Genomic DNA, 24,264 nt, shown 5'->3' on the forward strand with positions numbered 1-24,264 from the left:
AGACGAGAAACCAAATCATGGAATATCATGTGCACTAGAATGGAATATGACGCAGCGATTAAATCACACTGAGAATATTGGATATTATCAAAAGAGGCAGCTATTCGTTTCTGTCATGGAAACCATTGACAATGCTAGCTGGAAAAGATCTCAGAAAATCAAGTGAGATTTCTCCCATTCTAATACAAGTTCCTCAAATAATCCCCCTACAGCCTACAAACAGCCAGAATGGGTCAGATTTTACTGCCTGGCACATGTTAAATGCACCTGCGGATGTTGAGGAAAAAAAAAAATTAAAAAAAAAATTTAAAAAAAATGTAAATAGTAATACACACACACACACACACACAGATCAACAAACCCCAGACGACAGACATGTAGTGCATTAACATTGACCGCCGTCCTTCTCCACACTCAGCGCGGCACTTGATGCTTGCCAGAGCCGCCGAGTGTGTGAAGCTGACAAGCAACAGAGGAGGATCTGTCAGATTTGAGCTTCATGTCGTGGGTGGGCGGGACCCAGCAGCTATCAAACACCAACCGATGGGATCTGGGCGTGCCGCTACGTGTATGTGGCCCCGCCCTTTTTCTTAAGCAGCCCAATCATTGGCTGGTGTTTGATAGCTGCTGGTTCCCGCCCACCCCCCGACATCAAGCTCAATTCTGACAGCTCCTCTCTCCTCTGTTACTTGTACTTGTCAGTTTCAGTTACTGAGTGCTCAGTGTGAAACCTGCCAGTGCCAACTACCTGACAGTGCCATTTATCTGTGTTACATTGGAGTTATTGACTGGGTGCTCTGTTTTGAGTTAGGGGGCGAAAATTACTGGCCTTACCCCAGGAGCTGACAATCCATACCACAAAAAAAAAAAAAAAAAATGGCTCCTAGATTCAAAGCAAATTTGTCAAATTTGTATAGGATTATATATCTCTCTCATGTATGCTTCCTTGCATATCCACATCCAGCAAGTGAATTGGCAATTCCAGGTATGGGTAAGCATGTGACCTGCTCCCCTGTGATGGTACCAGGTCATACAGTCAACCACAAGGTTCAAGCACCATCACACCATAGTGGAAGGGATACCACTGCTTGCACAGTTGCAGGAAGAACAAGGAGCTGGGAGGGAAGGGCAGGTAAGGAAAGTACATAAGGAACAAGGGATGCCCATCACAGAGACACTGTCACTTTACCCTGCATGCCAGCCAGCAGAAAGCGATGTTTTCTCGCAATACAAAGCTTACTCTGATTGGCAGAGTCAGAGATGCAGGCTGATAATGTCTGGCTGAGTCAGAGGTTGTGACATCATCAGCCCGCATCTGACTCAGCCAATCAGAGTAAGCTTTGTATACATTGCATCGCTTTCTGTGAATGGCTGAGCTTTGTTTGATGGACTCTACTGCGTTCCAGGTATGAGACAAAGTCTCGGTCCAAACCCAGAACACAGTGCGGTATGCTGAATGTGGCCTTGGCCACATCCAGTTTATACTGCACATCCAGCAACCTCACATTTGTGAGGACAGTTTTTTTTTTTGGGCCAGCTAAGACAGGGGTAGGCAACCTTAACCCCATGCCAACCCGGCCATAGCATGAAAGATGGCTACAGTGCGGACAGCTTATTCTGGGAGGGCGTCCATGGAGGTCCTCCCAGAATCTTGCTTCCGCGCCCCTGATCGCGACATCCATCATTTGACGGAGCGATCACGTGGTAAACAAACCGGCGTCACGTAATGACACCAGTTCCTCCCTCCCCTCTCTGTACCGATCGGTACAGTGAGAGGGGGAGGGGGAGAGATGGCAGCAGCGATGTGAACTGCCAACACAACATACTAAAGAAGTTTCTTTCTTTTAAGACCCCTTTCACACCACACCGCCCATCGGCGGTAAAACGGCGCAATTTTTAGCGCCGGATTTGCGGCGCATTTCGGCCGCTAGAGGGGCGCCTTTACCACCCGCTAGCGAAAGGGTTAAAACCGCCGGCAATACGCCGCAATAGCAGCGTTTTGCCGGCGGTATTACATCGCTGCCCCATTGATTTCAATGGGGAGCAGTGGAAGAGTGGTAAACACACCGCTCCAAAGAAGCTGCTGGCAGGAGTTTTTTCTGACGTCCTGCCAGCGCACCGCTGTAGTGTGAAAGCCCTGCAGCTTCTTTAGGGCGGATTGCCGGCGCTATTTCTAACGCTATAGCGCCTGCAAAACGCCCTGGTGTGAAAGGGGTGTTACCGAATTTTCTTTGATTAATAGCACAAAAAATAAAAAACCCAGCGGTAATTTCATTTGGGTGCAGTGTCATTCAAAATGTGAGAGCACCAAAAGCTGAAAATTGGACTTGTTAGGAAGGGGGTTTAAGTGCCCGGTGGTCAAGTGGTTAAAGAGGTGGAGATTAGGGCTGCAACGTTTTCATAATCGATTAGTTGACCGATTATTGTTGAGCTACACTGCATATACCATTAGACCCCTTTCACACTGGGGCGTATTTCGGGCGTTTTTCAGGCGCTCTAGCATTAAAAAAAAGCGCCTGTAAAGCGCTTGAAAGAAGCTGCAATTGCAATCCCAATGTGAAAGCCCGAGTGCTTTCACACCGAGGCGCTGCGCTGGCAGGGTGTAAAAAAAAAGTCCTGCAAGCAGCTTCTTTGCAGCACTTTTGGAGCAGTGAGTACAACTCCTAAAGCGCCCCTTCCCACTGAAATCAATGGGAAGCGCCTGTAAAATGCCTGAAAAGCGCTATTGGCACTATAGCGTTTTGTGGGCGCTTTTAACCCTTTATTTGGCCACTATCAGGGGTTAAAAGCGCCCCAATAATGCTCGAAAAACGCTGGTAAAGCGCTGCTAGTTTAAGCAGCACTTTACAAGCCTTTTTCGGGGGCTGACATTGTGAAAGGGCTCTTAAAGCACTTGCACATTGGGATTGCAGAAGAGGCTTCTTTCAGGCGCTTTTTTAATGCTAAAGCGCCTGAAAAACGCCACAGTGTGAAAGGGGTCTTAGAAGAGATATACTGTATATACCATTAGAAGAGATATACTGTATATACCATTAGAAGAGATATACTGTATATACCATTAGAAGAGATATACTGTATATACCATTAGAAGAGATATACTGTATATACCATTAGAAGAGATATACTGTATATACCATTAGAAGAGATATACTTTTAAAGGGTCAATCTGGTAAATATCATCAGACTCATTAACTTTAATCCCATTTTGTTACTGGCCGATTAATCGATTATTTTCATAATTGATTAGTTGTTTCAGCCCTAGTGGATATCTACCTGAACATCATGGATAAAGTCAAAGATCACTGTGCAAGGTCTCCTCCTCACAATTGAAACCTCTAATTGCCATACTACCTTGTCGCAATCGCATGTTTGGCAATCGTAGGTTTAAATCAGGCAGTGGAGGCGGAAACATAACCTCCTCGCCACCTGTCAAACACACTCTGATCACTTTTTTGCTAGTTGCACTGATGAATGAGCCCTTAGCTGCATTCTGCAGCTGCACCCTTAGGGCTCGTTCCCAGGTAAAGTTGGTGGCAGGGGGGGGATTAGTAAAAATCCTGTTGAGAACGACATCCCCTGCTGCTTTTGGTGGGTGCTACCGCCAGCCAATCGTAACAAATTCAAGTAAATGTGGCCCCTCTGCAAGTGCCCCACAACTAGGGGTGCAACTGATCGTCACCGATCCGTGAGCCAAACAGGTCACCCTGGTCGGATCGGCACATGCCACATTCTGCGGAGCGCTCCACGGCCTTGGCCTTAGGAAAGACCGTGGCTTTGTCCTAGCTCCAGAGTGATGGCCATCTTTGTACACCCGGCGGCCGTTTACAATGTGATCGCTCCATCAAATGACGGAGCGATCATTTGTAAACAAACCGGAGTCAACTCATGACGCCAGTTCTTCTCTCCCATCTGTGTACTGAACTGTACAGTGAAGGGAGATTGGATGGCAGCAGCGCTGTGGGCTGGATCTGTAGTGCCACAGCACTGCTCTGTGACAATTGCAGTCACAGCCATCCCTCCATACCCTGCCAATACCCAGCCAATATTACAGTGGGGGAGGGGACGTGGCCATTACAGTAGGGGAGGGGATGTGGTGGAATTTTCACAGGTTTTTGCAAATTCAATTATTTGCTGATCTGAAAAATGATCCGATCCACCCCTACCCATAACTGTATGCTTCTGCGGGGTCCAAAGTGAAAGCAGGTGGTGAGAATGCAACACAACTACCTGCTTTAACCCTTTCTTTGCTGTACTGCACAAGGTTGCAGGGCATTTACAGAGTGGCCTCATTCACTTAAAAATGGGTCATAGTTGGCACTGCTACACCCACCAATCATGACAGGACATATAACTCCTGCTGCGGCATGAGTACAGCTCTGCCCAATTCACCTAAAGGGGGTGCGTTTGGGGTAGAGGTGGTAAAAGCCATGGGGTTGGGATTTTACCCCCAAACCCCCCCAGTAAAAGTAAATGAACTTTTACTGTTCAGAGCCCCCTATAAGGCTGCTTTCACACTGATGTGCTGCGGTTTACCTGCACCGTGGGTGCAGTACAGTGCATTTGCGCTGCACTTTCTGAAAGAGCACCAAAACTCCCACATTCAGAAAGTGCACCAAACCTGCAGAATATAATAGAAAAGTCTATGGCCAAGAACAGCAAGCCCACAGGAAAGCTGCAGATATACTTCACCCAAGGTGTGGGTAAACTGCTGTGCATCAGTGTGAAAGCAGCCCTATACCATCGTGCCCAGTGTATCGCTTCACACCAAGCTGAAGCTCTCTCTCTTTCCTGCTGCTGGCACCACTCTGGAAAGCACCAGGATAAGAGGTGGAGTGCAGTTGGCATCACCACATGGGACAGGAGCCAGTGGCTTATGCAGCTCTTTTCCCTACTACAGCTCCAACTATGCAATTAGTCCATCTGAATTGCACTCTGATGCTCTTGGATGGAGAGTCAGCAAGCCAGATGCCATCTAGTGGTTGCTGACCCCCAATATAAGGTGTATCAAAAGCTGGAATTCAGCTTTAATATCTGCTATTTCATCAGTCACCGATAGGTGGTGTGTAACCAGTCTATGATCAACAAGAAAAGGACTAGGACTGGGCACCTGTGGCTAGTGTGCTGATCACATCTAGGCATGTGCTCCACCTACTATGATAGCAAGTGCAGAGACCTTATTATCCCCATTGTACTTGAACTGGAGGTTATAATGTGCCAGTACTTTTCATTGTGTGGGAACAAACAAAGTAAAACATTACACTTCAAAATTAAAGGATCGGTTCTTTCATCTCTGCCATATGAGGTCAGATGCTCTTTTTAGAATATACATTTTTCTGAATCAGGTCCACTGCTTTTCTAATATGCTGCAATGGTTAGTTGGTCTCATTACTTTTTATATGCTCTAAATGTTCAATGGTTGTAAAAAAGTTGAAGGTTTTTTCACCTTGATTTTTTTATTTGTTTCCTTAATGCAGAGAATTCAAAATCTGTGCCCCCCTCATCCCCTTATTCTCATTTGTGCACGAGACTAGCGTCTCTCACCGTTGTCAATCATTCTGTGATGAGGGGGCAGGGCTGAGTCGCTTTGTCTATTCAGACAGGGAGGTTCAGGAGCTTCCCACTCAAGTGACCCTATAGAAAGTGGCTATGAGGGGCACTTGTCAAAGGAGGAGGACCCAGGATCATTAGCGGGGGACCCCAGAAGAGGATCGGGTTGCCCTGTGCAAAACCATTGCACAGAGCAGGCAAGTAGAACATTTTTATTTTTATTTTTTTAAATAAAAAAAGGTTTAACCAGTTAGAGACCAACTGTACTGCGGCAGGTTGGCTCCCCTGGGCAAATCACTGTAGCTGTACGTTGGCCACATTAAGAGCTCTAGGTGGCGCAGTGACAAAGCATCCACGAGCGATGTAAACAGACAGATCTCCGTTCTGTCAGGAGAGAGGAGACAGATCTGCTCTTCATACTGCTTATGAACAGTGATCGGTCTCCTCCTCCAGGTAGTCCCATCCCCCCACAGTTAGAAACACTCCCTAGGACACACATTTAACTCTTTGATTGCCCCCTAGTGTTAACTCCTTCCCTGCCTATGACATTTATACAGTAATCAGTGGCTATTTTTAGCTCTGATGGCTGTATAAATGTCAACGGTCTCAAAAAATAAATAAAACCACTGATCAGCACAGAATCCAGAGTCCAATGAGGGAAATTGCAGGGTCTGCATCCCTTTAGCTGCAATTTCCTATCGAAAGTATCTCACTTGCCCATAAAAAGGACATCAGAACGGATCCGGTCAGCATGGCTAGCCCCAGCAAGGAAGCTTCCAGTGGAGAACAGCACATCTTTCCTCGTGACCAACACCTTAGACACTGGCGAAAAAAAACTGAGGACTCCCAGAAGTGGGAGGGGTTACATAAGAAGTACGCTTCTTGCCTTAGGGAATGCCAGTGTCCATCACCTATCAGTGGCCCCTATAACCCACAGGCACTGTGTCCCCTGAAATTACATTTTTGTTGCAGGGGATGCCAGATATCTGATTTGTAGCTTAATGTAGACTTCTGGGAAAATCAGCGAGTCAATCAGACGAGCAGGAAATTACATTTCTGGGGGGCATTGTGTACAGAACACCTCCAGGTAACCATATTGCATTTTCAGAAAACGACAGCGGCTGCAGATTGAAAAGGAAAGGTAAATTTTTAATAACATTCAATTACAAGATGACTTGTATCACAATTGTACACGCTATTTTTTCTTTTCTATTTTTTTCCCCCCACGAAAGTGGAATTACCCATACTGCCCAAATTTTTCAGATGGGAACAAGGGACGCCCATTAGCAAAAGTATGTAGCTATAGGACACATCCTTAAGGAGAATTATACAAAAGGGGATTAGTTAAACCCACCAGTTTTTTTTTTACCACTATTAATCCTTTATATTGGCCTTTGACATTTAGAAATGCAGCAATTTAGAAATTGGATGAATGGTTTAGCACTGGGCAAATCTTTTCAAAAGATAAATCGTGCATTTACAACTATATAAAAACCAGACCAAAATGAGGGACAAATGAGGAAAGGGGGGACAATGGGCGAAATCCAGGACAGTCAGGAGCTATGGGGTTACACTTTAATAAGTACAAATCTAAAGTGTAAGGTCAAAGGTGGCACCAGTAACTAATAAAATGTGCCAAGGTCCCTGAAGAGGACACAGAGCCTCTGTTTGCATTTAGAAGTAACCTTGGATTGGGGAAAAGGTTCTTTACTGTTGGAGCAGTGGAACTTTCTCCTTCAGAGAGCAGGACTTGCCGGGAGTGTTGACAACCGCCAATGTCTTCAACAGGAAATCGCATATACAGCATTATGGGAATTGTTCGAGAATGTGTCGTCTTTTTTTCTAAAAGCTAAACACCCTATGACCTTCAGTATCAGACCATAGGAGCAGGCCGTTATACCGACATATTTACACATATACAACAATACAGTGTCAACAAATTTGGGCTGGGCAATACTGGTCACCAAGGTGACTATTTTGCTGGCTCTGAGTCCCAAGGTAGATTATATACTATACACACTCGCATGTGGAAAAAAATAAATAAATAATAAAGTGTCCGATCTGTCCGCAACAATGTAGCAGTTCTGCAAAATAAATAAAGTGCAACCTTGCATTCCCACTTTTAGCAGAAAGGACTCCTGTAGCCATTTTGTATACCGGCCTCCCAGTCTCTGACACTGACCAAGTAAATGTGACCTCTTCTCCAAGGAGAATTCTCGATGTTAGAGGTCTGTGGGTTTCCTTGTACAAAATTCCCCTACAAAAATTCAATGAGAATCAATTTAGGGTGTTGACTAGGATAGTCTAAGACACTATTCTTTGAGACATTAGTGGATTTGCACTTTTTGAGTGCTAAAAGATCCATTTCCAATTCAACGTTTAGACAGATTGCCTCACATTCTCTTCATGTACACTTTGTAAGGGCACTTTCACACTGGGGCGGATGGGCATCGGCAGTAAAGCGCCAATATTTTCACTGATAACCTCTATGAACATAGGTAACCTCTCTACACACAGCACTGTATTATAGCAGAAGAGGAGACATGGTGAGGAGCATAGTGACCTGTTCCCTGTAATGAACACAGTGCTATGTGTATATAACATACGCATGTGCATTACATAGTAGACTGAACTCCCCCACATCTAAAGTGACCCCAGAGTCTCCTTTATTGTACATATAAATCATCCCTCCTGTCACTGATGTCACCCCCCCCCCCCCCCCCCATCCCTCTCACTGATCCTATCCTATACAATCCCATCATCCCCGGTGCCATCGTACACAATGGCACTTTACGCCATGCGATCCTGTAATACTCCATTTACAATGAAGGAAAAAAAAATTGCTATACCAGGTAATACACCAATTATGAGGGAGCAAAGTTCAGTCCATGTCTGAGGAGCTCTGGACTTCAGTATGAAAATACACGTAGATGTGAATGGAAGGTTTCATTGTCTCAAAAATCCAGATTGTCAATAAAAGGATTTATTCACAATATTATCTCTAATTCAATTTCATTTTACTATACCAGTAATGTGTGTGCTGTCACATCCATGTGTATTCTGCTTTACAAATGTATTGTTTTCACTCCGGTAGATAGCAATACGACAGCACTATCAGTGACTTCTACTTTACTCACTGACTGACTGACGTGCTCTCATCTTTGCTGGATTTGTCTGAGCATCAGAACATGCTGCAGAGGTGACATCAAGCAAAATGACAGGAAAGTGGGTGGATCCAGACTCCAGAGCCAGACTATTGTCGGTATTGCACTGTATGAAAGTCTGTCTGGCGACTGCGCTGTCATGCAACACTGTACAAATGATTTATTCATTTTTTTCCACAGAAATAGCTTTCCTTTGGCAGTATTTGACCCCACCCAATAATATTTTCTATGGTTAGAACACAACCAATAAAAATGTCTTCATAAATTTATGCCAAAATGTATTCTGCTATGTCTTCGGTAAAAAAAAAAAAAATCCCAATAAGTGTATATTAATTGGCTTGTGTGAAAGTTATAGCGTCTACAAAACTGTTTAGTTGAAAATTGATCAATCCTGATGTACTGTCAGGCCTATCATTTCTTGAGGCTTTAAAAATGCAAGGACAATACAAATCCCCCAAATAGCCCCTTTCTGGAAAGTAAAAACAAACAGTCGGAGGTAATAAGACGTATGGCTAGCTTTTTTTCTTTTCTTCAAAGATTGGCCAAAGCTAATCACATGGTACAGGGTGCTGTGATTGGCCTGGGTACCATGTGATGGCTGTGGGTCAATCACAGCATCACTCTATAGAAAACACCAATATTATGAAAGAAATGTATTCTTAACAGCTTTGTTGACATTGTGATCACATAGCCATCACATGATCCCTGACCGTAACATTCCCATGGTCCAGTGGACACAGAGGTCATGGGAGTGGTGTTCTGCATGCCCCTAAGCCAGAACAGGCTGCATGACATGTATCCAGCCTGCTCATGCCACCCACTCACAGTAAAAGTACTGTGGGTGGTCCTAAAGTAAACACTTAGTTCCCCTAAGGGGGGTACAGGTGAACACCAGACAACCTATCCCCATTGTACTTCTGGGGTTGCGGAGGGGTCAGCAGCTCCAGTGGTCTGAGAATTTGAACTGGTTAGTGCCATCATACTCGTTTTTTCCGCAGCAAAAGGGTCTATGGTTACTGTTACCAAATAACGCTCTTTGATCAGTCAGCAACACATTGTTCCAGAAGGCCTCATATTTGTCTATACCAGTGATGGCGAACCTTGGCACCCCAGATGTTTTGGAACTACATTTCCCACTATGCTCATGCCCTCTGCAGTTGAGCATCATGGAAATGTAGTTCCAAAACATCTGGGGTGCCAAAGTTCACCATCACTGGACTATACAATCACTGGCCACTATTAGTTACACTTGTTCAATTACTTGGTAACACAAGTTGCTAATCAGTCAATCACATGGCAGCAACTCAATGCATTTAGGCATCTAAACATGGTGAAGAGGACTGAAGTTCAAACTGAGCATCAGAAAGGGGAAGAAAGGAGGAGATTTAAGCGAGTTTGAACATAGCATTGTTATTGGTGCCAGGCGGGCTGGTCTGAGCATTTAAAAAACTGCTGATCTGCTGGGATTTTCACACACAACCATCTCTAGTGGTTTCAGAGAATGGTCCAAAAGAGAAAATATCCAGTAAGTGGCAGTTGCGTGAAGGAAAAATGCCTTGTTGATGCCAGAGGAGAATGGGCAAACTGGTTCGAGGTGATAGAAAGGCAACAGTAACTCAAATAACCACTAGTTACAACCAAGGTATGCAGAATATCAACTCTGAACGCATAACACATGGAACCCTGAAGTGGATGGACGGCAGCGGCAGAAGACCACACCGGGTGTCACTCCTGTCCACTAAGAACAGGAAACCGAGGCTACAATTCGCATAGGTGCACCAAAATTGGACAACAGGTTGGACTTCCCACCAGGAGGCGCATGCAACCAGCTGGCCGAAGACCTGGACAAAGCCAGATCATCTTTGTTTGGGTCTCGGATCTAGTAACCCAGAAGCAATGTCATAAAATCACTTCCGGATTACTGCCATCCTAAAAAGGCACCAGTTTAAAAATGGAAAGTAATCAGAAACGCCAATCTCAACGTTTTGAATACTTTCAAGTGCAGAGGAGAGTTTTGGGGTCTTCTAGATCCCAGGTCCCTCCATAAAGAGGACCTAACACTTTGAACCAGTCCCATAGCGTTTCAGCCATTTGGGTCTGTTTGTGCAGTGCGAGTGCTCCGAATTGCACCCAGGATAGGTAAAACAATCCACACCTGGTAGGAAGAGGTGGTACGAGAACAGTACGCTTGTGATCCAGTACTGTTTCCTTCAGTGTGAGTGCAAACCATGCTGCAGCACAGTTCTCTCCATAGAGGACTGTGTACTGAAACAAGGATCACTAATCAGGTTAGCAGGGGATGTGTCTAGGAACACTTTAATAGTCAGTGTGACTGCAGACCAATGGGGTGGTATTCATTTAGAGGAACATATTTTGGTTGATTAAATTAACACTATTTAACTAAGTATGACTAAAACCAAAACAATTCGGATGACTAAAATGGCATTTTAAGTAGAACCATAGGCAAAATTTTTCTTTTACCATTTTGGATAGAGCAAGGGAGGGTTATAACCCATCAGACTTTTTTGCCATCCGTGTCCCAGTGCAGATATTTACCTTCACTTCCTGTCCCATAGCCAACAGGAAGTGAGAGGAAATACCTGCAAATTAAGGGAATTCCTTGGGGACCCCAGGTTACTAGAGCTAGTGTCCCCAAAGACTTCCCCCAATTACTTTTTTTTTTTTTTTTTTTTTAAAGAAAACCCAAAATATCACTTTGAGTGATAATGGTAAATGGGACAAATAGAGGGTAAGGGCCGGTTCACACAGCGGGCGATGCGAGGCGACACGACTCGCCTCGCTCCCGCAAGTCGCCCCCGTTCTGTACAATGGAACCGTTCTGAGAGGAGCGACTCGAGTCGCTCCGACTCAGAAAAAAGGTTCCTGTACTACTTCTGGGCGACTTCGGGGGCGACTTGCATTGACTTCTATACAGAAGTCCTCTGCAAGTCGCCGCAGGTCGCGGCGAGGCAAGTCGGAGACGCCTCGCCGCGCCTGCAGTGTGAACCGGCCCTAAAGGGTGAAACTCTGGGACACAGACAGCAAAAAATAAATAAACACAAAACAAAAAACACAGCAGGTGTTCCAATCTCTTTGCACTCCATCCCAAAAAAAAAAAAAAAAGTTTTTCCCTTAGCTATACTTTAAAAGCAGAGCTCCAGCCCCCTCCCCCTCCCAAAAATGAAGAGTCAGCAGCTACAAATGCAGCTACTTACTTTCAATATTAGGGCATTCCTTTTATGGGAAACTAGCATGTTCCCTACTGCACATGCTCCAAGCACGCTGCGCTTTATGAATGGCCCCGCAGAGGAAGGAGATGGGGGGCCAAACTCAGGTAATCACTCACCCCTCCCCCCCACCCAAATGTGGCATCGGAGGGGAGGGGGGCTGAGAAGGCAGATGAGAGCTTCCACTTGAGTGGAACTCCGCTTTAAGCCAAAAGACTAAAACTAAATTAAAATTTGATGTTAAAATTAGCATTGCAGTGGAGGAGAGGGAAAGGGAGACGATTGAAACTCGGATGTGGCTCAGTTTGTGGGATTATAAATAAAACTGACCCCTGAAAGTATGTTGGGGTGATCAGGCTGTAATTCAACTGTCGCAGTAAGCAGAGCTGCTTCAAGAGGAGGATTTCTCCACGACAGTTGGCTGTATCCACTCAAAGGGAACAATATTACACAGTTTAAAAGGACTATCAGCAGCCAGTAACCTCAGCACCGGCAATATAACTGAACAATTGCTAACAATAAGTATAGCATAAAAACTATAAATTGCCATGCTAAACGTTCAAAATGAAATTAGTTCATGCTAGTCTCCATAATCCAAAATTCTGCTGGTATATGTAGTGTGAGTGAATAAAGTGAGTAAATATGCTGATCCCCCAGGTGCACCTCCACCATAAATCATAAAATGTCTCCTTACTGCAAACCTAGGCTCCAAAAATTGTAAGAGTCAAAAGGGCGCTGTTCACGTGCCCAAAAGGTCCAACCCCCCCCCCCCCCCTTATGCTGAGGGTAATGTCATGGCTAATGAGGCTCTCTCAGTCAACGACCATGGGGGAAAAAAAAAAGATAAAGATAAAAATGCCCACATAGTGTAAAACGGTAAATTCATTTATTCAAATATGCAAAAACAGTTTTCCCAGCATGTAAACAGTAAAAGTTCCCAGGAACAGATCCACATGTATAACATGCACTACGCCCTACGCGTTTCATCAGAGTTGACAATGGAATAATAAGATGAATCGCTTCACTTTATGGGACCTTTTCGCAATTTTATTTCATTTTGAACATTTAGCGCAGCAACTTTAGCTTTTATTCTGCCATTTCACAATTTGTCCTATTGTGTTGCCAACAGCTTATATATTTTATAGGGCTGAACAACTAATCAACAACTAATAGATTATGAAATTAATTGATTACTATTTTCATAATTGATCGGCCAGTAACATAATGGAGTTAAAATGTAAAAAAAAAATGAGCCCTTTATAGTACAAAAAGAGAAAATAATTGCTACTGTAAATATTACTTTCACAGTTCTACCGTTTTTTTGTACTATAACGAGCTAATTTTAGTTTTTTTTAACCCCATTATGTTACTAAACATCTTAGACCTGGTTCACATCTATGTGTTTTTTGCAGAAACGCACTACAGTTCATTTAAATAATTTCCTATGGGTCACGTTCACGCAAAACTGTGCTTTTTTGGTTCGATATACTTCAATAGAGAAGCTGCAGAGAAGCATGTAATGCGTTTTTGCAGCAATTTGTGTTTTTTATTCTGCCCAACAAATTGGCCCAAAAAAAATGCAAAAACGCAAATCGCAGCAAAATCATGTGTGCAAAAATCAAAACGCACAGCAAAAAGCACTGCAGAAACAGATGAAGAAAAGCAAACTGCATAGGTGTGTACCGAGCCTTATGCTGGCCACACTGATCAATTTTTAGACAAGAATATTCAGACAAAAAATCTCTGTACATTCCCTGAATGAATGTTTGAAATTCTCATTTGTTTTTAACATTGTTTCTAAAATGAATGTAATTTCTGAATGAAAACCACATACACTGTCTGAAAATTTCTTTGACCAAGAAGTTTTCTATTTCCAAATTTTCTTGTCACTGTGGTTGAAAATGAACGTCAATTTGACCCCACTAACGATTAGAAAATAGAATGAGTGTTCTTAAAATTACTTTTTTTTTTTTTGAAGGAAGACTGTTTTTAATTTTAAAAAAAATGATCTCCGAGTTAGAGGGTGAATCTGGTAAATATCATCAAATATATATACAGTATATCTCCTCTGATCGTATATACAGTATATCTCTTATGTCTGTTATTCTCAGAGTGGATTAGATATTTTGCTCCCTAACCATATAGTTGGTTATTTATATTTACCACAACAGAGACATTTAAGAATAAAGTGCCTTTTTTTTAAACTTGACATAGTAACTAAATTATACACACTTTTTTTTTAAGGTTATTAACCAATTAATGGAAACAATAATCGGCCAACTAATCGATTATGAAAATAATCGTTAGTTGCAGCCCTAATATTTTATTTTATCTACCTGCACAAAAATGCTTTTCTATTCATTGTTGAGGGATGTGTAAAGGACTAGGTGAAAGGGACATAGTTCTGTAATATGAATGAAGGACCGATGTAATAGGGGACTTATGTGGAAAAACATGAAGGGAGGGTGGGGTACGTGACGTAAAGGGGGAGTGAGGGCATTGGTCTAAAATGGAAAATGTTACCGACTGGACCTCTGAATTTTAATTCAGTACCCCTAGGGGAATAACAGCCAGGAGCTGGACTAGGTAGAACCAAGAACCAAGGTCGGTGGCTCCTATTGGTGCTCTTTTGAACTCAATTATATTTCCTGCATGTGGGAGGAGCCATCTCCGTGAACTTTATTTAAAGATTGGTTCACCTTCATAGAGAAAATAATAAATGCACATTTTTTTTTTTGCAAAAAAATTAAAAAAGGCATTAATTATTTTTTCCTGCGGGAGCCTGGAAAGCACAGCACCCATGATCAGTAAACCATGGGTGTAATGTGAGCGCCTGCAGACATGTCCAATGGCTTCTCTAACATGTTTTCTGTTTGAAAGCCTGAGGTAGTCAGACTACGAAAACTCAGCACCCACAGCCCAAGAAAACTGCAAGGCTGTCTGCCACAGTAGACAACAGTACTTTTTAGTTTATCGATTCAAAGAAACCTGTGAATGAATAAATTATGCAGTTGTGAGGGCGGAGCCCTGCACAATCGCAGATTTCAAAAATTGACAATGGGTGCAGGGAAAGGCACCCCCACACACTGTCACTGGGAGGAGACAGGAGCTTGAACAGGTAACATGCTCCAAAAAGTTTAACTTATTTAACCACTTGTCTACAATGTTTACAAAATGTACGTAAAACGCATCATACAAGCGTTTTCACTAGGGTTGCACGATACCACTTTAACCATTTCAGCCCGGGAAGGATTTAACCCCTTCCTGACCTGAGCACTTTTTGGGATTCGGCACTGTGTCCCTTTGACAATTGCGTGGTCGTGCGATGTCATTCCCAAACAAAAAAAAAAAAAAATCGGCATCCTTTTTCCCCCCACAAATAGAGCGTTCTTTTGGTGGTATTTGATCACCCCTGAGTTGTTGTTTTTTTTTTTGCACTATAAACAAAAAGTAAATTTTGGAAAAAAAACAAAAAATAAAAAATAAAATAAAACACAGTATTATTACTTTTTTCTATAATAAATATCCCCCAAAAATATATTAAAAAAAAAAAGTTTCAGATTAGGCTGATGCGCATTTTTACATATTTTTTGTGGGGGGCGAGAATTGCAGTAAGCGTTTGATTTGCGCAAAAGTTATAGAGTCTACAAAATAGGATAGTTTTATGGCATTTTTATTAATTTTTTTTTTTTTTTTTACTAGTAATGGCAGCGATCTTTATTGTGACTGCAACATTATGGCAGACACATCGGACAAATTTGACACATTTTTAGGACCATAGGAATTAATACAGCGATCAGCGCTTTAAAATTGCATTGATTACTGTAAAAACGTCACTGGCAGTGAAGGGGTTAACCACTAGGGGGTGGGGAGGGGTTAAGTGTGTCCTAGGGGAGCGTTTTACGGTCTGGGGGATGGGCTTGTGTGACGTGGACACTGTTCGCTGCTCCTGACAGGGAGCAGACGATCAGTGTCCTGTCACTAGGCAGAACGGGGGATGCTGTTTACAACGGCATCTCCCCGTTCTTGAGTTCTGTGACACGATTGCAGGTATAACCACAGCGATAGAGTCTGTGGGTCACGGAGCTTGCGGCGGGAATTTCAAAGTAACGTATGGGTACGTTACTTTGCCCAGCCGTGCCATTCTGCCGACATATATACCGACAGCGGTCGGCAAGTGGTTAAGATCCAAGTACCGATGCTTTTTTTCTTCAAGTATTCACCAATACCTTTTTTAATGTCATGTGACAGCGGCACGAATCTGCAGCACTGATAAGGCATGAACTCCGTCAGTTTTTTTGTTTTACAATTTTTTAACAATGCTTTCTCTTTTTGTTGGGGAGGGGTCTACTGTGTCAATTTAACTTTTACATATTACAAGGTTTCTTCTATTTTAAAATCAACCCTGTTGGGGGGGCAGGTACTTCGGTAATATGTCTGGGGTCTAAACAGACCCCTGACCGTCTTCCCCTTTGACAGGGATAGGGACTGAGGATACAGAGGATCCTTTTCGATTCATAAGCTGAAGCATTGTAAACACAGTTTACAATGCTCAGTTATGAATGGACAGTGTCAGTGACTGTTCAGTCAGAAAAGGAAGAAGCCGGTAAATTACATATATACGGCTCCTTCCTCCGCTGTCAGATGCTTTATTGAAAGCCCCACATGGTGATCGGTGACTAACTTCCCCCACCCTGATCGTCCCTGACTGTCCAGATAACAGGTCAAGCATCGGAGCAGTTTTCACGCATTACTGTTGACTTCTTTGGCCTGGAACACATGAAAAAAAAAAAAAAAAAAAAGAGGCCAAAGGAAAAATAAATGGACCCGAGCCATTTTTCACAAAAACACGCTGCAGCACAGTGGAAAGCTGTGAACTGGTTAACATTGCCTTGAATGGTAAATGTGTTTTAGGTTGTTCTAACATGTACATTAAAATGCATGTGTGAACAGGGCCTAAAGCTAAACTCCAGGGAGAAAAATGTTGAATATATTCAATAGCCACAAAAGAGGTCTACTTTGTGAACACAAAAATGCAATTGCAGACAGATATTACCTAGTCTGCACAGACCACAGAGTTCTGGTGAGAACCCAGCAGGTCCTCAATAGACTGCCTGCAGACAGCTACAGGGGGACAGACACGAGGCCGGTCACCCCGCACAAGGAGAACAGCAGTTGGGTTTTTACAACAGGAAACTCCGGCATGGTGGCAAAATGTAGGCATAAAGTGCATTCATAAAGTTTTCAGCCCCCCCCCCCCCCCCTTCACTTTTTTCAATTTGGTTATGTTAAAGCCTAATACCACAGTTGCCTCATTTCCCCCCCCCCCCCCAATCGACACGCAAAACCCCATAATGACAAAGTGAAAACAGAATTTCAGAAATCTCTGAATTTAAAAATAAAAAAAACTAAAATATCACAATTACTTAAAGAGAAACTCCACCCAAAAAGGTTCCCGCTACCACTTCCTGCTCAGATCTGAGCCAAAAGTTCATTCAGCCCCCTCGCAGTCTTCTGGGATACATCACAGTTACTCGGTTGAAAAACGCCACAAGTCGATTAAGTTCACACAAAAAAAAAAAAAAATTGAAAAAAATAAAGGGGGGGGGGGGGGAGCACCCCTTCCACTTATTTAAGAATCTTTAAGAGAACAATAAACTGCCAAGCTTCTAAATTGCCTGACTGGAGCGGGGCTCTGGACATTTGTCCAGAAATAGGCTTTAAAGTGGTTGTAAACCCTTACAAACCACTTTGACCTACAGGTAAGCCTAGATTAAGGCTTACTTGTAGGTCCAAGAAATATCTCCTAAACCTACACGGTTTAGGAGATATTTACTAAAAGATAGCGACAGTTGTCTACGGCGCATGGGGCATGCAGGCGCACTATCGTTAGCAGTGGCATGCTGCTAACGGTGATATGCCGTTAGTGGCGGCTTCCGTGCGCATGTGTGGGAGTGACGTCATCGCTGCTCCGGCACTGAGTGGCCGGAGCAGCGATACCCGAAGCATAATAGCCCATTATGCTTTACCTTTGCAGGGAGACAAAGGAAGTAAACCCATCAGGGTTTACTTCTCTTTAAGAAGTATGGGCAGCTTTTTTGGCCATACGTCTCTTCTGGGTCATAGAAGTGCACTTATTTCTACACTCCTGTGACCCAGATTCAGCTGACATGACAGAGGTGGTACAGATTTTGGAGGGATCCCAACAATAATGTCTGGATCTACCTAGATGCCCAATTGGCAGCTGGTCTTGCCCCTGAGTCAGTAGCTCCCACCCCCTCCACAGCCTGGCACTTCAGTGAGCGCTGGAAAAGCAGAGGGATGGACGGACAGTCACCACTTTGTTCTGAGCAGACTGAGAATTAAGCAATCATGTGATCAGTTTTAATCACCTCCCGCCGTATAGCAAAATGATACTGCGCGGGATCCCCTCTCATTCTGGGATGACGACCCCCACCCCCGTAGCACGGCAATATGCTCAAGTTGTGACCCCGATCTCAGTAAAGAGCCAATGACACGGCTCTTTATCCATGTGATCAGCTGTGCCCAATCACAGCCGATCACACATAAACAAGAACAGAGCTGGGCAATTATTTTTTTTTTTTTTCAAAAACACCCCTGAATCAAGTTTTTTTATTATATTTTTTATTTTATTTTTTTTTATGGACAACGCGCTGGTCCTGAGGAGCTGCGGGCAGGAGTTTAGGCGAGGCCATGACTTCGGCCTAGTCCGTGGCATCTGGCCTCGCGGACTAGGCCTAAGTCTCCCCTAAAAACTCCTGCCCGCAGCTCCTCAGGACCAGCACAGTGTCAGCGCTGGTCTCGGTTAAAAAATAAATAAAGAATTGTCAAAAATCCATTTGCTGAAATTTTTAAACTCTCAACTCGATTTAAAGCAATTTGTTCCCCAGCCCTAACATGGTAGTAACGTTTAATCGGCTCTTCTCACACCGAGGGAGTAAGGAGAGGGGAGCCGATCAGCGCCATCTCCCCGCAGGGGAGACCTATATAGGCAATTACGACTCTGATCAGCAGTGCCATGATCAGTGCAGCATATTAGTGCCGCCCAATCAGCGCACATCAGTGATGGAGAGAAATTACTTACAAAAAAAAAAAAAAAAACACACCATACAACAGTCTACATTTTTTTTTCCTTCATTAAGTGATGACAATCGCGGTTCTCAGCTGAATTCCCACCTTAGAGAGGTGGAGTGGAGATACAGAAACACACTGATCTTACCAGTGAAGAGCTGTGCAGGGGGGAAGGAGTCTCACCACACAAGTCTGATCATTGGAGGATAAGCAGGCTGTACTCCCAGCACAGCCAAATAAACTGACCACACTAGGAGGTATAAAAGACCATCTGCAACTCTCCACATGCTCTCAAATAAGTCTAAATGTATTGTAACTCCATAAAAAGATGAATCTATACAGCAGATGTTAACGCATTTCATCCATAAAAGGCCTTGTGCACAACCACCAGGAGGGATGTTCTTCTATGCCTAGTGTTTGAAATAAGGCGGGGGGCTGACAGGATCACCAGGGATTTCACGCAAAGGAGGCAATGAAAGGGAACAGGATGCTGTATAAAACAAGTACTTGGTACAACCGAGACATACCTGGAATGTGAAATATTAGGGTGATAAATTCTTTAACCTGAGTCTCATGCTTGCTCTACAGCTACACACTGCAATGAATACAGCAGTGATATCATTGCTATACCTCATAATCAACAATTGCTAGTTAGTGACCGATGATGAAATATAAAGTGCAACTGGCATCAACCTACTCACACCTGGCCACCACTGATCTTCTCCTCTCACCCAGGTCACCAGAGACGTGCCCCACACCACAGGCCGGCATCTCGCTTGCTTTAGTACTAGCACTCATGTTCTCCTCTGGCCACCACTGCCCTGCCCAGCAAAACCTCACCTCAGTAAGCAGGGCACAATTCCTGAATATAGGTCATGGCATGGTCAGAGGTCATCCAGGGACAGCGTACCACTGTTACGTTGACATGGGTCAGTAATGCCATTTTAGGTATATTGATGGTAGAGCTGGACGGTTAAATCGGTATTGGGATTCCCCACCCACCTTGTGATCTTGACAAAGTATATCCCGATCCTTTCTATGCAGAGAATTCTCTCTGCTTTGCTGAAGCGGACAGCCCTCAAAAGAAAGGAAAACAGGCAGTCTGCCAAGAATCAAAACATTCTTTAGCAGGGTAACTTAAGTGTAAACTTTGTAACGATTTGTCCTTTACATCAAGGGAATACATTGTGTGTTAATGAGGAAAGTTTAACCACTTCCCACCCGGCCTATAGCAAAAATGTCAACCAGGTGGTGGTTCAGTTATCCTGACTGGGTGCCATGACGTCCTTCAGGATAGCAGCCGCCTTGTGCCTGTGGAGGCGCGCATCACGGTGATTGGTGGTGCGGTGTCAGTCTGACACCACTATACCGAGCTCAGTAAAGAGCCTCTGCCGGAGGTTCTTTACCATGTGATCAGCTGTGTCCAATCATGGCTGATCCCTATGTAAACAGGAAAAGCTGCTGATCGGCATTTCCAGATGCGAGGAGAGCCTTTCGGCAGCTCTCCTGATGGGGGGGGGGGCTACTGTGCTGATTGTTTATCAGTGCAGCCCCCCCCCCCTCAGATGCCCACACTGGACCACCAGGGAAGCTGCCAGGACCACCAGGGAAGCCCCCAACATGTGGATGGCCAGGTACATCCCCCATGGCCATCCAAATGTGCCCAATCTGTGCCCACAAATGGGCACTGGCTGGCACCATAAAGAGATTAATTGAGTAATGCCCAGCAATGCCACCCATCAGTGCCGCCTACGAGTGCCCTTCAGTGCCGCCTCATCAGGGCCCGTCATTGAAAAAGAAAACTTACTTATTTACAAAAAATTATTATAGAAACAAAGAAAAATTTGGGTTTTTTCAAAATTCAGTGTTTTTTTTATTGAGCAAAAAATAAAAAATAAATGCAGAGATGATCAAATACCACCAAAAGAAAGCTCTATTTGTGGGAACAAAATGATAAAAAATTAGTTTGGGTACAGTGTTGTATGACCGTGCAATTGTCATTCAAATTGCGACAGTGCTGAAAATTGGTTTGGGCAGGAAAGTGTCCAAGTGCCTGGTATTGAAGTGGTTAAATAAAAGGGGTTGTAATGGTTTAATAAAAGAAAAAAAATATATAATTTTATATCATACCTCCACTGTGCAGCTCGTTTTGCACAAAGTGGCCCCGAACCTTCGCTTTCTGGGGTCCCTCGGGAGTTCCTCCCCCACATCAGATCTCCCAGGGGGTTACCTTGTTGGCACACTCTCGAATTAAGCACTGAGCCCCCACAGACGCTGAATGAAGGACTAGGCCCCGCAAATGATGCATTAAAGCGGAGGTCCACCCTAAAATGGACCTCCGCTCATCGGAATCCCCCCCCCCCTCCGGCGCCACAATTGGCACCTTTCAGGGGGGAGGGGGGGGTGCAGTTACCTGGATAATCCAGGTAACTGCACCCACTTCCGGGCTAGCTCTCTGCGGAACGAGCGTAGGTTACGCCCCCGTTCCGCAAGCGCCCGCTTCAGCAAGTGCCCCGCTGCCTGCTGGGAAACACACAGCTCCCAGAGGCAGCGGGGACCGTCCGGATTGCGCCGCGCGGCTCGCGCATGCGCAGTAGGGAACCGGGAAATGAAGCCGAAAGGCTCCATTTCCTGATTCCCATACCCAAGATGGCGGCGGGACCCGGCAGCCGAGCGAGCGATCGGCTTCGGGTGCCGACATCGCGGGCGCGCTGGACAGGTAAGTGTCACTATTTAAAAGTCAGCAGCTGCAGTATTTGTAGCTGCTGGCTTTTAAAAAAAAAAAAATAATAAAAAAAAATAAAAAAAAACGCGGAGTCCCGGTGGACTCCCGCTTTAAGGTGAAAACACAAACCATTACAACCCCTTTAGGCCTCTTTCACACTGGGGCGGTGGGGGCGTCAGCGGCACTTTACCGTAAATTTTGCACCGCCATTTGGCCGCTAGCAGGGCGCTTTTACCCCCGCTAGTGGCCGAGAGGGTTAAAACCACCGCACAGCACTGCCGCGCTATGCCGGCAGTATAGCCACAATGCCCCATTGATTTCACCGCTCCAAAGATGCAGCTTGCAGGAGTTTTCGGGGTCTCACACTGGAGAGACAGCAGTGGCTCTTTACAGGCGCTATTTTTAGTGATGTAGTGCCTGTAAAGCGCCCGAGTGTGAAAAGGTCTAAACCGCTTAAACACTAAAACTTTTTCTGACATTTGTTGGTTTCAAGTTAAAATCTTTTTTTGCTAGAGAATTACTTAGAACCCCCAAACATAATTTTTTTTTTAGTAGAGACCCTAGAGAATAAAATAGTGGTTGTTGCAATATTTTAGGTCACACTGTATTTGTGCAGCAGTCTTTCAAATGGCTTTTTTTTTTTTTTTTTGGAAACAAAATGAAACTTTAAATATATTTATTCTCATTTTGGCCAGAATTGTGTAGCTCTAATTGATGGGTTAAGCCCCATACACACGATCAGATTTTCTGCTGATTTTTGTCTTCAGATTTACTAAAACCATGTAGTGCAAGGACCTGCCTGATTGCATACAAATTGATACTTCTCAGACTTGACCTCATAATATATGGTTTTGGTAAATCTGAAAGAAAAGCTCAGCAGAAAATCTGATAGTGTGTATGGGGCTTTACACTGCCCAGCCTGCCAGGGTACAAGCCACTGATTGTATCATAGTATAAAGTGTACTTATGGCTCCTCCACATATCTAGAGCAGAGCTGACATCAGTGGCAGGGGACAGTTCCTCCATCCTCTAGACATCAGCTCTAGGTGTGTGGGCAGCCTGGGTGAACTCTGCCAGCCGTCACCAGCAGTCTTGGTATGATGGGCTAGACTGCCAGGCGGGGGAATTAAAAGTGTGACACAAGACAGAACCTAGGAAGGAGGACAGAAGTAGAAACCTGGACCTATCAGTAGGAAAATGCACAGCCTCTCTGTGACCATCATCACCTGGGTACCGCCATTCCGCTGGGCACTGCCGTGCCATCAGCACCCCCAACTCCACCAGTACTACCAGCACCACCTGAGCACCCCCAACTCCACCATACCACCTGGGCACTTCCATGCCACTGGCATCACCAGCAGCAACTGGAAAACCACCATACTACCAGCATCAGAAGGGCATACTAACTCCATGCCACTGGCATCACTACCATTCAGTCAGCACCAACTGATCACCCCCCAACTCCACCATGCCACCTCAATCACCTGGGCACCACCATGCCACCACCATTCTACCAGCATCACAAGGGCATGCCAACTCCATGCCACTGGCATCGTTACCATTCAGTCTGCATCACCTGATCACCCACAAGTCCACCATGCCACCACCTGGGCACCATCACCTGGAACACCAACCCCTCCATGCCACCATCACCTGGAACACCAACCCCTCCATGCCACTGGCACCACCTGGGCACCATCACCTGGAACACCAACCCCTCCATGCCACTGGCACCACCCTGGGCACTGCCATGTCATTATCACCACCATGCAGCAAGCACCACCTGGGTAACCCCATGCCACCAGCACCATGCCCTGAGCTGTGACACTTCATTATGGGGTGACAGTAGAGCACTCGCTGTGCCGGGCGGGCACAGTCCCCTCACCTGGTGCAGAGCACTGATGCCATCCGTGTTGGTGCTGTCAGTGATCTCCTTCCTTTCCTCTCCTCTGAGCATCTCCTCCGCCTCCAGCAGATCTCCCCCGGCACAGGCAGCCAGGAACTCCGCCGCCCGCTCGAACCGTACAGCCCGTCCAGCATCTCCATCCGCCCGGCCTCCCCGTTCATCCAGGCGCCTCTTCCGCCGCTGCCAGCGGGGCTCCGCCGCCTCCTGGTTGGTACAGGACCGGGCCCACTGGCGGAGCTGCTCCTTCCGCCTTTCCTTCGCCTGCGCGGCGGCAGCGGCCCCCTCCGCCATGTTGTGTTTATGTGTCTCCCTTCTTCTCCCCCACCCTTTACGTCTACGGTCTGTGCCGCCAGCCTGATGTGCGGCGTCATGACGTCACGTATGGCTACGCTGCGGGCCTGTCAGGAAGTGGAGTGTGGGAATGAAAGTGGAGTAGTGGAGTAGAGGGTGAGCAGTTTAATGAGTAGATGAGAGTCGTCCAGTCCCTAGGCTAAGGTGACCAGATTTTTTTAATGAAATCCGGGGACATTGTTAGAGAAATCCATTTCTCTTGCATATGCAAATAAATACCTTAACTTGAATCGAGAGACGGTCTGAGTATAC

General features: G+C 45.0%; 1 protein-coding gene across 2 annotated transcripts in view; it reads right to left on the reverse strand.

Annotated features, from left to right (window-relative positions):
• The window catches only part of PPP1R12C (protein phosphatase 1 regulatory subunit 12C), a 192,161-nt gene extending 168,164 nt beyond the window's left edge, over positions 1 to 23,997 (reverse strand). For both annotated transcript variants that reach the window (XM_077457528.1, XM_077457527.1), the window contains exon 1: positions 23,641 to 23,997. In XM_077457528.1, the coding sequence (XP_077313654.1) occupies positions 23,641 to 23,952 (312 nt within the window). In that variant the 5' untranslated portion in view covers positions 23,953 to 23,997. The remainder of the gene's footprint in view (positions 1 to 23,640) is intronic.
• Positions 23,998 to 24,264: the final 267 nt, after the last annotated feature.

Source organism: Lithobates pipiens, unplaced genomic scaffold (assembly GCF_037356315.1).
Source record: "Lithobates pipiens isolate NorthernLeopardFrog02 unplaced genomic scaffold, aLitPip1_a1.2 Scaffold_27, whole genome shotgun sequence".
NCBI lineage: Eukaryota > Metazoa > Chordata > Amphibia > Anura > Ranidae > Lithobates > Lithobates pipiens.